Source organism: Amyelois transitella, chromosome 20 (genome assembly GCF_032362555.1).
Source record: "Amyelois transitella isolate CPQ chromosome 20, ilAmyTran1.1, whole genome shotgun sequence".
NCBI lineage: Eukaryota > Metazoa > Arthropoda > Insecta > Lepidoptera > Pyralidae > Amyelois > Amyelois transitella.
The window spans coordinates 1779188-1793409 of NC_083523.1; the positions used below are offsets into that span (position 1 = coordinate 1779188).

The 14222-nt window shown below is 36.9% G+C and overlaps 3 protein-coding genes across 3 annotated transcripts; 1 reads left to right on the plus strand and 2 right to left on the minus strand.

The window, feature by feature from the left end:
• Positions 1-7522: 7522 nt before the first annotated feature.
• Positions 7523-10415, minus strand: LOC132902961 (uncharacterized). Its single transcript, XM_060950045.1, has 2 exons — positions 10130-10415; positions 7523-9815 (listed from the first exon to the last, which is right to left on the minus strand). Exons 1-2 carry the CDS (start codon positions 10146-10148, stop codon positions 7768-7770), a joined length of 2067 nt encoding a protein of 688 aa, XP_060806028.1. The 5' UTR covers positions 10149-10415; the 3' UTR covers positions 7523-7767.
• An 830-nt stretch (positions 10416-11245) lies between these two features.
• LOC132902936 (uncharacterized) lies at positions 11246-13416 on the plus strand. The gene is made up of 2 exons (XM_060949944.1): positions 11246-11773; positions 12573-13416. Exons 1-2 carry the CDS (start codon positions 11246-11248, stop codon positions 13389-13391), a joined length of 1347 nt encoding a protein of 448 aa, XP_060805927.1. The 3' UTR covers positions 13392-13416.
• LOC132902937 (transcription factor Adf-1-like) lies at positions 11554-14210 on the minus strand. The gene is made up of 2 exons (XM_060949945.1): positions 13721-14210; positions 11554-12420 (listed from the first exon to the last, which is right to left on the minus strand). Exons 1-2 carry the CDS (start codon positions 14066-14068, stop codon positions 11875-11877), a joined length of 894 nt encoding a protein of 297 aa, XP_060805928.1. The 5' UTR covers positions 14069-14210; the 3' UTR covers positions 11554-11874.
• Between the last annotated feature and the right edge of the window lie 12 nt (positions 14211-14222).

Below are 14222 nucleotides of genomic sequence, written 5' to 3' on the forward strand. Positions count from 1 at the left end.
TGTAAACTTTGATCCTAGATATACAAACTCTTTCACTTGCTCCACTTTTTCTCCTCCAATCAAAATATTACATGCTGTCATTTCTTTCTCCATTTCAAAAACCAGTGTTTTAGTTTTACTTACGTTCACTTTCATTCCTTTCTCTTTTAAAGCTTCATGCATACAGTTTACCATCTCCTGTAACTCCTCCGCTGATGACGCCAGTATAACCTGATCGTCGGCATAGAGCAGACATTTGACGAGTAACTCATTCATCCTTAATCCACTTTTAGACTCTTTCAAATCTGTCAAACAGCTAATCCATAAATAGGTTGAACAGCCACGGTGACGCAACACATCCTTGCCTAACGCCTTTCTCAATCTTAAACCACTCAGTGTGCGCTCCGTTTATCCTGACACAAGCACTCGAATCCTCATATAAGGATTTCAGTGCTCGTATTAAGAGACTGCTCACCCCATGCATAGAAAGTGCTGACCACAATTCATTCCTCTCAACTCTGTCATAGGCCTTTTCCAGATCTACGAATGTGCAATAGACTTTTTGACTCTTGGCCAAAAACTTTTCGGCTATGCACCGCAAGGAAAAGACCTGATCAGTACATCCCATTCCCTTTCGAAATCCCGCTTGAGCATCCCATATTTTGTCATCAGTTTCATTCCTGACTCTATTAATCAATACCTTAGCATACAATTTGCCGACGACGCTAAGCAGGCTTATACCACGATAATTTTTGCAGTCCAGCTGTGACCCTTTTCCTTTGTAAAGTGGCACGATAACAGCCTTACACCAATCTTTTTGTACTCGGCCGCTTCTCCAACACAAATTGAAAAGGCAGTACAACTGACTAGCTACTACGCCTTTTCCTGCTTTAAGCATCTCGACCGACACTCTATCACACCCAGCAGCCTTTCCCGCTTTCATACTCTTAAGTGCTTCCACAATTTCGAACATTTCAATTTCGCCTTCCATCTCATTCTCTTTTTCTTCGCTATAGCAGAAATCTTTCTTATTTCCTTCCTTTTTTTCAAATAAACTTTCAAAATAGTCCTTCCATATCTTTAGTACACATTCTTCTCCTTTCACAACGCTACCATCCTGGCATCTGATCCTAGTCAGCTCTCTGGTTATAGTATTTCCTCGGGCTGACCTTACGGATTTCCAGAATACTTTCAGATTTGACTGAAAGTCTTCTGATAGCCTTTTATCAAAATCCTCTTTATACTCTTCTTTCTTTCTAATCACAGCTTTCTTAACCAAATCTTTCATTTTCTTATATTCCTTACGTGCTTCATTCACATCTTCATCTATAACCTCTTGCATTCTTAAGTTAGCTTTTGCTGCTAACAAATCCAGCCATGCTTTCTTCTTTAATCGCACAAGTTCTTGCACATCTTTACTCATCCACGCATTTTTGTGATTTTTTCCTTTCCTTCTTCTACTTACACCACACACTTCAACAGCTACTTTCACAATTCTTTCTTTAAATTCCTTCCATCCATCTTCAATATCGCTCATTTCCTCTAAATCTTCAAATTCATCCTTCAGTCTATTAATATACTTCTTACCTACATCCATATCTTGCAAATTTTCTACTTTTACTCTTTCCAAAGCGCTGGTTTGCTCCCTTACCCTATGGGTAACTGATGCTTAACAATAGCCCTTGCCCAAACGGTCAGTGGTACGTCGTCTTCTTCGTTAAAATCCGCTGTATTTGAAGTTACTACTGTGTTACATTCTACACCGCTTCGGACAAAACCAGCGTGTTTGGAACAGTTAAAAATTGTTCCTTGCTTGAGTTGGGTCCAGGCATCTTGAGTCATTAGAATAGCATCAAGAACATCTTTGGGTACTCAATACTACAGCTTCCGCAGCCATCTAGAAGCTGGATCATTTTCAGGACAAGGTTCTTACGAAAATGTGCTTTCAAAGCTCGAATAATCCCTTGATCCATGGGTTGCAATACTGATGTCGTGTTTGGAGGTAGAAACACCAGAGTTATCCTTTTCAAGTCAGCAATGTGGGGCTTTTCCAAATCCACGAATGTGCAATAGACTTTTTGACTCTTGGCCAAAAACTTTTCGGCTATGCACCGCAAAGAAAAGACCTGATCAGTACATCCCATTCCCTTTCGAAATCCCGCTTGAGCATCCCATATTTTGTCATCAGTTTCATTCCTGACTCTATTAATCAATACCTTAGCATACAATTTGCCGACGACGCTAAGCAGGCTTATACCACGATAATTTTTGCAGTCCAGCTGTGACCCTTTTCCTTTGTAAAGTGGCACGATAACAGCCTTACACCAATCTTTTGGTACTCGGCCGCTTCTCCAACACAAATTGAAAAGGCAGTACAACTGTCTAGCTACGACGCCTTTTCCTGCTTTTAGCATCTCGACCGACACTCTATCATACCCAGCAGCCTTACCCGCTTTCATACTCTTAAGTGCTTCCACAATTTCAAACATTTCAATTTCGCCTTCCATCTCATTCTCTTTTTCTTCGCTATAGCAGAACTCTTTCTTATTTTCTTCCTTTTTTACAAATAAACTCTCAAAATAGTCCTTCCATATCTTTAGCACACATTCTTCTCCTTTCACAACGCTACCATCCTGGCATCTGATCCTAGTCAGCTCTCTGGTTATAGTTTTTCCTCGGGCTGACCTTACGGATTTCCAGAATACTTTCAGATTTGACTGAAAGTCTTCTGATAGCCTTTTATCAAAATCCTCTTTATACTCTTCTTTCTTTCTAATCACAGCTTTCTTAACCAAATCCTTCATTTTTTTATATTCCTTACGTGCTTCATTTACATATTCATCTATAACCTCTTGCATTCTTAAGTTAGCTTTTGCTGCTAACAAATCCAGCCATGCTTTCTTCTTTAATCGCACAAGTTCTTGCACATCTTTACTCATCCACGCATTTTTGTGATTTTCCCCTTCCTTCTTCTACTTACACCACACACTTCAACAGCTACTTTCACAATTCTTTCTTTAAATTCCTTCCATCCATCTTCAATATTGCTCCTCTCATCTAAATCTTCAAATTCATCCTTCAGTCTATTAATATACTTCTTACCTACATCCATATCTTGCAAATTTTCTACTTTCACTCTTTCCAAAGCGCTGGTTTGCTCCCTTACCCTGTGCCGCCAGCGATTGAAGATACCCCTTATCCGGGATATAACCAGTAAATGGTCCCGAGTCAATGCCAGCACCGCGATATGCACGGGTATCCAGCACTTTGTTCTTCAATCTTTCATCTACAATCACAAAGTCTATCATACTTTTTAAAATACCTTCCACTCTTGTGTAGGTGTGGATCTCTTTATGTTGAAACATTGAGTTCGACACAAAAAGATCCCACTCTTGACAAATTTCTAATACACTTCTTCCATTATCATTCACCTTTTCGTCACCAAACGCACCAAGCACCTTTTCATATCTATCACGCTTTACACCCACCCATCCATTAAAATCACCTAACATAATAATCTTCTCATTCGGCTTGGTAACTTTCAATACTTCTCTTACACTATTCCAGAACTCCTCGTTTTCGCTTTTTGCTGATGTTGTACCCCTCGAACCCACATCCCACGGTGCATAAACACCTAGAACGAAGATCCGAGTGATTCCAACTTTCAGCCTAATCCATAGAAGACGAGGGCTGACACACTCATACTCACTCACACACTCAGCCATTCGTGCAGAAAGAATTAGACCGACCCCTTGACAGCCTCGGCTGGTACTGGAAATTCCAGACCAATACGCCGTGTAAGGGCCGTGCTGCGTCGCGTCGCTTCCTTTCCGCTTCGTTTCATTCACGCACAACACATCCAACCGTCTTTCACCCATCATCTGACATACTTCCTCAATTTTATCCTTCATTCCTCCTCTTACATTCATCGTCGCAAAGCGGCTTTCAGCAGACCGCATACCGCTCCCGCCGGGAACGAGACGTGATGGGGTGCGGACACCATCGCCGCCATTTAGGTGCTCTTTCAAAAAATTTGCATCCATGCGATTCCCACGAGACGCAAGGGAAAAATTTTGTCCGCCCCAGCAGAGCCCCGCATGCCAGGGTAAGGCTAGCCATTACCTGGGGGTCGCCCAACCCCATGGCGGAAGTGGCACGCTTGAGACTAGGCTCGCCCCTAGCCATGCATCCATCGGCGCGGCAGACCTTAGATTGGCATCAGTGTAATTCAACAGATGAAAAAGACGATTTTAAGATGAGTCGAGCCCATTATTTCAAAATTTATTTTAATGTGTACTAATGTCAACCTGCTTTTAAATACGAAAGTGGAAGGAATAGCGAATAAGCACAAAAATAAAAAAAAAATTATGACAAATAATTTAGCTTCATAATTTAATTTTGCCATTGACAATATCGTTTAGAACTGACCGGATTCTATACCACCGTATTAAATATACATGTGGTTAATACAATTAAATTCTGCAACCCAGACATGCAAGCCATGTATGTGTCATCAAGTCATTTTCTCAAGATCAGTACCTGCACATTAACCATATATATTTAAAATATATATTATCAATCATCAAAAAACTAAGTAACTACAAATTACTTAACATTGATATAAAATTTACGTAAATTAAACCAAAATCAACTGTTTGTTTTTTAAACATAGCAAACTAAACAATATTATTTTTAAAAAAAGTTTGAAAGAAAACAATTTTTGACTTTCATTAGTCCAATAAGGATAAGCCAAAATTAAAGATCAATCAGAGTCGCAATTCTGACAAATATAACTAAGACCACTTTCTGTGGTGTTTCTTTTATTTTTTCCTCCATCAAGTTGCTTATTTTTTCCTCTATTCAATTGCTTCTTTTTTCCTCCATCCAATTGTTTCTTCACTTGTTTAACTCTTGTTTGTTTCAATCTTATTTCATGCTCTTTTCTTATCTCTTCTTTCTCTGAGGTGTCAGTGTAAATAGTAGACTTCCTGATTTTGCGCCCTTTATTATTATTTTTCCTTGGAGCAGCTTTCGGAAATGGTCGTATTGTTTCCGGTGAAAATACAGCGGGAATAATAGAAGAAATTGTTTGAGCTCTTGTACTGGGTTTCGGAAAAGTTTCCTGAATATTAATGCTGCTGTGGTGTCTGGGTGGTGTAGTTACAGTTGCCTGATTTTCAATTATAGGGACTAATGAACTATTGATAGCTCCTGGTTGAGCGACCATATCTGCGGATTGTTCGTAATTTAATAGAGAAAGTGATAATGGCGGAGTTTCACATAACTGAAGTTTTATTCATGAAATTGGTTTTGAACAAAACTCACTTTATTTCCATGGTGACGCTGAAGAGACCAATATGAAAATGAGCCATAAGATTAAAATAGGCCTCACCTATTATGTCATGCTCAGTCGAAGAAAGTTTTTTATTTACCACTTAAAACTAACATAAATCTTATTTAAAGTTTGAAACACTTGAGTTGGGTTTGTTTACATTTCAAATTTTTTTTTCGCCTATGACAGCGTGCGACCTTGCGTTCCGTTAACGATTCACCTCGTCATAAAGATTAGGTTTTATACTTATTTATCAACATTTTAAATCAAATGTTTGAGATATTAGTTTATATTACATAATAAGTTACGTAAATATCCTTATTTTTTGTAAATAAACACTTTTAAATAATTTACTGCAACTTTTATACTTATATTATTATAAATTTTTATCATCGCACTTAATGCGTTATACGGAACGACAATTGAAAGCGATTGAAGGGGATGGCGTTATGTATTATATATAGCGCTGTTTCTTTTTATCCTTTAGCAGGGAATAGACAAAGTCAATAAATCATTCGTTCTTTCGAAACACTAAGCAGGAATAAAATAAGATTGCGTGATAGAGGTCATGGTACGAATATGAGTAATGTTATTACAAGCTTATAATAAGACTTCTTTGAAATAAGATTGTTTTACAAAAGCTTGTGGTTGGCCCCCAGAGCATTTGAAAGGCGAATACAGAAACCATTTTCTTTCGGCGCTTTCATTGTTCTTTAATTTGTAAATAAATAATGCTTTGTTGAAATATCTCGTTACTAATTTATTACCATCTTTGTAGGTTCTAGATGCATCGGAAAAGTCAGAATCTTTATTTTGAAAATATACTGGTCCCTTACGAATTGAAATTTCGCGATTTATTTCAATAAAAATTTCGTGAAAATAATCGGCGGGGTCGATGATTGATTATAATTCTTCTGTGTTGGAAAACTGCTGTTCAATTGACACAGTTGTCGGTTTTAGTGAAGTCACTGAAGTTGTTGCACTTTCGTCGTAGGATAGTCGCTTTCTGATTCAATCTATTTTTCAAAATTAGAACATGAAGGTTTAGAAATTCCTGCAAATTGTGATTGAATTGACTCATCATGTGGAACATTTATTAGTTGATTGTTACATACATCCTAATTCAGTATTTAATTGATTTTATAACGAAAATATTCGCTTACACAATACAGACAAACGGCAAACTAAAGCTAATAAGGTATTGTTGTAAGTCATTATCATCAGATTTTTCAAAATTAATGTTTTTCGTTAATACCTAAATATCGATTATCATTTGGTAATCTGGTAGGAACTAGGGGGGCCCATTCGATCGCGGGACCCTGGGCACGTGCCCATAGTGCCCAGTGGGGAAGAGGGGCCTGACCATATGGTGTTAAGGGTCTATTAGCTTCTCTGAGAAACACACTTACTTCTTCACTGTAGTATGATTTTAGGGGTCCCATGAAAGTGCGGTCCAGCGGTTGAATTTTTTGCGTACAATGAGGTGGTAGTGACAGGATTGTCACGTAATGCTGTTTTGCTAGATCTGTCAGCTCTATGTTCTTAGTGTGACTGTACTGACCAATAAGTATCAAGAGCATAGGGGATGATTCTGTTGGTTTCACGTATTCTACGAAGTGTTGGAAACATTGCGTAAAAAAATGGCTTTGGATCCATCCCGGTGGATGTGCTTTGCCTATAGAACCGACTGGAGCTCCTCTCATTAAAGCATCAGACATATTTTTACACGGGAAAATTACATACAAGGAGTCTGTGATGCAGACTTGAGACTCATGAATGTTGTGGCTCGGTGGCCAGGGTCTGCGCATGATGCTACTATCTTCAATAATTCAATGCTAAGAGGTATGCAATGTATTAATTACTTAATTATTAAAAGCTCCAGCCATAATAAGTCTTATTACATTACCTATAATTTTTTTACCCAATTAAAGTTATTTTACGTTTTAGCTCAGTGTGATGCTGGTCAATATGGTAACCGCTGGATGCTTGGAGACAGTGCCTATCTAAACAGACCATATTTATTAACACCTATACTAAATCCAAGTACAGTGGCTGAGAATAGATATAATGAAGCACATATTAAAACTAGGAATACCATTGAGCGGTAATATTTTTTTTTGCTTTATTGTTAATATATGCTACTAACTGTATGTAACTATCACAGATAGTTAATTGATAATTATTTTATTTTGGGACATTTGGGAGTTTGGAAGCGTCGCACGGTGGGGCAATAGACCCTCATTCGTACCATCAAATCAACTAAACCAGTTAGACCTTCTAAAATGGATCGGATGTTATCAAAGACGTGTCTTCTTCTAGAAATAAACTCAAATTAACTCAATTTTGGTGATAATATTTTTTATTTATTTAAAAAGGTACATCATATTATTATTTCAATAAACTAAATAAATTTAAATCCTCCAAAATTCGTAGTTATGAACAATATTGGGTTATTATTAAAGATATGTTAAGGCACCGTCATCGTCATCGTCATCATCGTCATCATCATCATAATCATAATCAGCACCTTTATCAACTGATTTATTTGGAGATGGAGCTTTTAACATGAACAGTGCTTCTTGAGGGATATTTTTAACTTTGTTTTTGACCGGTTTTTGTTTACTTGTGATAACGGGATCAGAACTTAGTAAAAAAAAGTTAAAAATATCCCTGTTCGATTGCTGCCTACTACATTTCCTAGAATGGTGCTCCCTATAGCGCTTAAAGTCCTTATTTCTTGCCTCCTGTGACTCTTCTGTCAATTGTCCTATGGGCAATGTCGCAAATGATATTATTTCTGGCCCATGAATTAAATACTTATGTAAGGTAGGTGGCATGTTGTACCATGGGTATAAAGATACGAAATATCTGGCAGTATTAAGCGCAAACAACCTGTACTTTTCACTATCTATGTCAAATCCACTTGATATAGTGATCAAAATTATGTGCATCTTTTTAATTAAGTCAATGTCTATATGAGTAATTTCTGCGGATAGCTCTGGATTTTGAAAAAAACGCCTGGCTGTATTGCCATCGTTGCTATTTCCAAAACCAGGTTTGGGTTTGTCTACAATAAGGCCACACTTTTTTCTAAACTCTGTTTGTATGCGAGTTTTATTTTCTGAAACGATTTGCTTGTCGTCCTTCCCACGAGCTTGCCATCTTGCTATGGGCAGCTTGTATGCTAAATGTAGTAGACATTCGAAGCATCGAATCCAACCGTGCAAAATAGAAAGACCAAATCTCAAATTATCGGTATTCACATCCCTTTTAACCATTTCATCTATGTTATTGAAAAGTTTTGATGTTGCACCGCATAAAAAGCATTTCATGGTTGATGTGGTTTCTGTCAGGGCATTACACACCTTCCCGTCCACCATAGATAAAATTAATTCGTAACGAATTTTTAATGTTTTGTTCTCAATATTTACAGTACTTTCACGAAGATTTGATATTTGGTTTTCTATTTCACGGTTTTCTTGAATAGACACATCAACAGATTCCTTCTGAAATTCAATTTTTATTGGCCTACAATATCTTGTTGACGCAGGACTTGGGTTTTGCCATATGACGATATCATTAGCTACCAATCTTAGCGGTACCAGACATGTAATAAATACAGCTGAATCGGTAGCTGCAGAGTCTTGAAATGCTTGCTTATAAGAGCTATGACCGGAAGACCCGTCAAATCCCCATTTAGATACTAGACATATTTCATTGCACCGGTCGAGGTCGTCATTCAGGGTATTGATGACAGGAATCAATGTTTGACATAATCGCATAGAAGTGTGATCTAAAAGAGATTGTAGCTTGACAGAAGCACTAGTTTCAGTTACGGTAATGTCATGAGGGTAACATAGCTTTTTAGCAGCCTGAACTAATTTATATGAAGGGAATTTTTCCGGAGCTCTTCGTCGAATCACATTGTACGCCTCACGGGAAAGCTTTGCTTCTATCATATCAGATAAAGCATCTTCAGCTGACACTAACTCTTGCGGCTTCAAGGATTTCTGATAAGCTTCTTTATAAGCCTTGGCTTGTTCTGGATGTTTAGAAATATCTTTAATAACTTTTGAAGCTTGCACTTGACCTTCAGATCTTAAACTCATACAAGCAGCATAAACTAATTCTTTGGATGTCATTGATTCACGCAACTGCTTGGTTTTAGCACGTTTGCTGTTATCCGAAGAATTCTCAAAAGAGGTAACGGGTCGGCCGCGTTTAAGTGTGGACTTAGTGCGTGGAAAAGAAATTGATGTCTCAAGCCATTCTTTGTTATTAATACTAAATTTGTTTTCAGTTCTACTCGCTTTTGCCCATCTTGATTTGTATTGAGACTTGAAAGCACTCAATTTCTTTTTCATATACTCGAAGTCACAACCAATTCGTTTTTCAAGCTCTTTAATTAAATGCATGTATCGTTGTTCTAAACTATTCTCCCCAGAACTATTCATTATGCTTATAAGTTCTTTTCTTGTAATAAATAACAATTTATTAGACGTTCCTGAAAGAAAATAAATAGTTCTAAATGCGAAAGTCAAATATGATAAAAAATGTTTTCTGTGAGTCATGAACTAAAAATTGACATACTTCGTATAGTGGCAAAAAGTGGCAAAATTTGAAACTTATTTCTAAAAACCTATAAAGTAAAGAATATTTTCGTATAACAACCATAGCTTAATATTGCTTTGAACTCAAACAAAACATCGAATGTTTATAAAATTTCTCGTAATTCGATTATAAAACTTTATTTATCTCGGCTACTAGGAAGTATTTACGCAATGAAAAAAAAAGAATGACTAAATCACTGTTACATACCTGAGGATGAAGGTTCCATGTCTAAATAACACCAAAAATAATTCAATTTAGTGAGAAATCGCACTTAATTGCACGTAAATTACGAGCGCTAAATATCTTATCGACAATATACGGATGTTTACTTCTCTTTTATAACAAACTAAGTTCGTAATGAGACGTTTCAATACTGTCGATTGATACCTCGGTTAGTTATCTTAATAAGTGATATAATAAGGGTACTCTGTAATCACTTTATTTTATTGAAATATCGGTACAGTTTGAGGGTAGCGGCCCCACTGTGCGTCGCTTTCCTGTTATTAGTTTAACTTTACGTTTGTCACTGCCAAACATTAATGCAGTGATAATAGCTACAGCAGTGCTTCACAATATTTGTAGGAATTTCAACCTGCAAGAAGTCCCCCCAGAAGTCGAGGTGCCAGCACTACCATCTGTGGAAAATGAAGAGGAAAGGTGGCAAAGTGAAGAGTTAGACATTACTCAGAGAACCAACCTTATAAATAACTATTTTAATAATTAGAAGGTTTAATAAAACATTTAATAGTATATTTGGATGTATTTATTTTAAAACTAACTGTACTTTAAACTTTATGTTTCACATATTCTAATTCTAATCTAAGTTTTTCATTTTCTAATTTTAATTTTTCATTATTTAGTTTATAGAATTCCATTTTCTTCCATTAAACACTTTTTTTAAAATTATAATACTCACCGATGGCATTGTCTTTGGCAATTTTGCTTGCATGAGGATCAGCCTGCCTCTAACTTTCCTGTAAAATATTATTAAATAAATGTAATTAAATAGGGTTGGTAATACAGACTTTGTATTCACACAATACACAAAAATTACTTCCCACCGAATTAAGGATACAGGTACGCAATCTGTATTTTAAATTTTATCAAAATCTGTTTAGCAGTTGATCAAGCAAGCAGTTGAACAAGATTGATCTACAAATATTCAAAAATACAAACTTTTACATTTATGATGTTAATGGGATATTTACAACTGTTGAATCTTAAACTAAGTTACTTGATACCAATTAACACAGCTTCTTTATTTAATTAAAATAAAAAAAAAAACCATACCCATTCTTAAGCCACGGATACACTAGGGGACAAATGGAGCAACATGTTGCGGAACATGTTGCTCAACAACTACGTGGAATGTGCCGAGATACATGTCGCGGAACATTTTGTCGACCACACTTCTCAGTGTTTATAGAAATGTCGCCCGAGGAGGTTGTGGCTATTAGTGCTGCGTACATAGTAATTATATCGAGTGTGTTGAAACGTAAGAGAAAGAGAAGGTGGTGGATGCGGAATTTCTTATTACAACGAGAAAGAAGAGTAAATATTCTAAGTGATCTCCGAATGTCTGACGGATCGTTTGTGAATTTTACTCGCATGTCATCATCTGATTTTGAAACTTTGTTGCAAATGATCGCATCTTCCATAGCCAAACAGGATACAATATTACGAAACGCTATTAGTCCTCATATCAGACTTGCCATTACATTGAGGTACTTGTCGACTGGAGATTCTTATGCTTCTTTGTCGTACACTTTTCGAGTGTCAAAACAACTGATACGTAAAATAGTACCAGAAGTTTGTAAAGAACTGATAAATAAATTGAAGATATGTGTAAAGGTAAGTTAAAGAAAACGCATATATTTTATTTATAATTGTATTTTAATCTTCAGTAAAATAAATTTTAAAGAGTACGAGATGGATATAGCGACCAACGTAAATTAATTAGTATTAGTGCCATCAATGCTATTAGTGTTCGAGGAATCCATAGTTTCAAGTATATCTTGTATAATATGCTCTTCAGAAGGCTCGGGGCTAATATCACTGGATGCAGTGCTATAGCCCTGTTGAACAACTGGCTGGCTTTGATTATTATAAATTGTACGGTATTTTCCTAAGCGTGCATCTAATAAAATATTATTAATATAATATTTAGCCATAATTACACTGTGTTCGTCATTTAATGCACGTAACTCAGTTCCTACGTACTGTCCATAAACATCGAATTCATCTCGGGACATCATTCTGTTTTTAGCAGCATGCAGAACTTCATAAGCCTCCTCTAATCTATCTTCATTGGGGTGGCTCCTCTTGCGAGTTGGTCGCGACGATGAAGGTGTTGGTGCAGGGGTTGTAGGTTGCTCTGCTTGATCAATGGTAGATTGCGATTCTAGTTGATGAGGAGATTGAAATTCTGGAACGGTAGATTGAGACTGTAGAACGACATCTTCATCCGGAGACGAAATCGTGTTTTGGCTTTGTGGACTCTGAAAAATTAATGATATAAATATTAAATCAATTATTATAATAAGGATAGACTATAAAACACGTATTGTATTATTTCAAACATCTGTTAGACATGAATCCTTAATTATTAGTACGTAAAAATAGTATTTAATGTTTAATAATTTCTTTACAGGTCCCAGCTACTGCAAATGAATGGAAAGCCAAGGCTAGAAGCTTTGAAAATATATGGAATTTTCCGCATTGCGTTGGATCTATAGACGGTAAACACGTTTTGATCCAAGCTCCTTCGAATTCTGGAAGTGACTATTTTAACTATAAAGAACAATTTAGTATTGTCCTATTGGGTATTGTCGATGCAAATTACAATTTTATCTATGCAAATTGTGGTGCTAAAGGAAAATCTTCTGACAGTGGAGTATTCCAAGAGACTGCTTTTTATAAAGCTTTGGCTGATAACCAACTCAACTGGCCGACTCCAGACCCAATACGACAAGATGGGCCGAATATGCCTTACGTACTTGTAGGAGACAGCGCCTTTGCACTGACAGAAAACATGATGAAGCCATATCCCGGTAATCATGACGTGGGTACAACAAGACGCATTTTCAACTATCGACTGTCAAGAGCTAGAAGAATTGTCGAAAATGTGTTCGGTATCTTAGGTGTTGTATTTCGTATATTCCGAACTCCCATAACCATCCTACCCTGTAATGCTGAACTTGTTGTAATGGCGTGCATATACCTCCATAATTTTTTAAGGCGAAATAGTCAATCGAGATCACTGTACAACCCACATGGAACTTTTGATTCTGAAAATGTGGATCACGATATTTTAGAAGGATCTTGGCGCAGAGAAGCTGGCTCTGTTAATATGTCGAATTTAAATGCTATGGGACGACGCTACCCTGAATCTGCTATGGAAATAAGAAACAAATTTGCTGAATATTTCATGAGTGAAGAAGGACGTGTTCCCTGGCAGAATAATTTTTAAATGAATAAACTAGTATTGTACTATATTTTTTCTTTTAATGTTATTGAACAACGTCAATCCTTTTAGAAGTGAAGTCTTGTGGGTGAGGTGTGTACAAATCTTAGTTAATGTAAATAATACATATTATATTAGTAGTGATAAGGTGAAATAATAATAAAATAAGTGATAAGATAAAAAAATACAGCATCATATGGGCAGAAAAAAGGAAATAGAAATAGAAGAAAGTTTAAATTAATAAATTAAGTATGTATAAATTTAGCTACCCGTGCGAAGCCGGGGCGGGCCGCTAGTAAATATAAATAAATTAGAAATAAAAAAGCATAACTTACGTTTGTGTCCAAAGTGTCCAAGCTTCCAGACGTTGTGGCTCCCTTTAGCAAAAATTTCATTGCATCATACGCAAACCATGCACTGGACTTCACGTCCTCTCGTCCACTGCCAGTAGTTTTTGACGATTTCACTTTCTTCCTTTCTCGGACAAATTGCGAACGCAGGGTATGTACTTTGGCTTCTATTTCTTTTCTAGGCAATTTAAGCGCCTTGGCAATATCCTCCCATGCATCATTTTTCTTTATTTTATTTCGATAGTCACGGTGTGAAGTATCCCATAACAAGTCACGACTTTCGTAAAGCTCAATAAGCAAAAGCACGGTATCATTTCCCCACACAACAGACATTTTAAAGGCACGTTGCGTACGCGACTATACTCGGTGACAAATGCCGCAACACTGACGCGGGACACATGCGCTCGCTCACGAGGCGGGAGCAAGCAACATGCCCCGCGTCACGTACAATGTTGTGGGTCATGTTGTGGGACACTATGCAACGTTG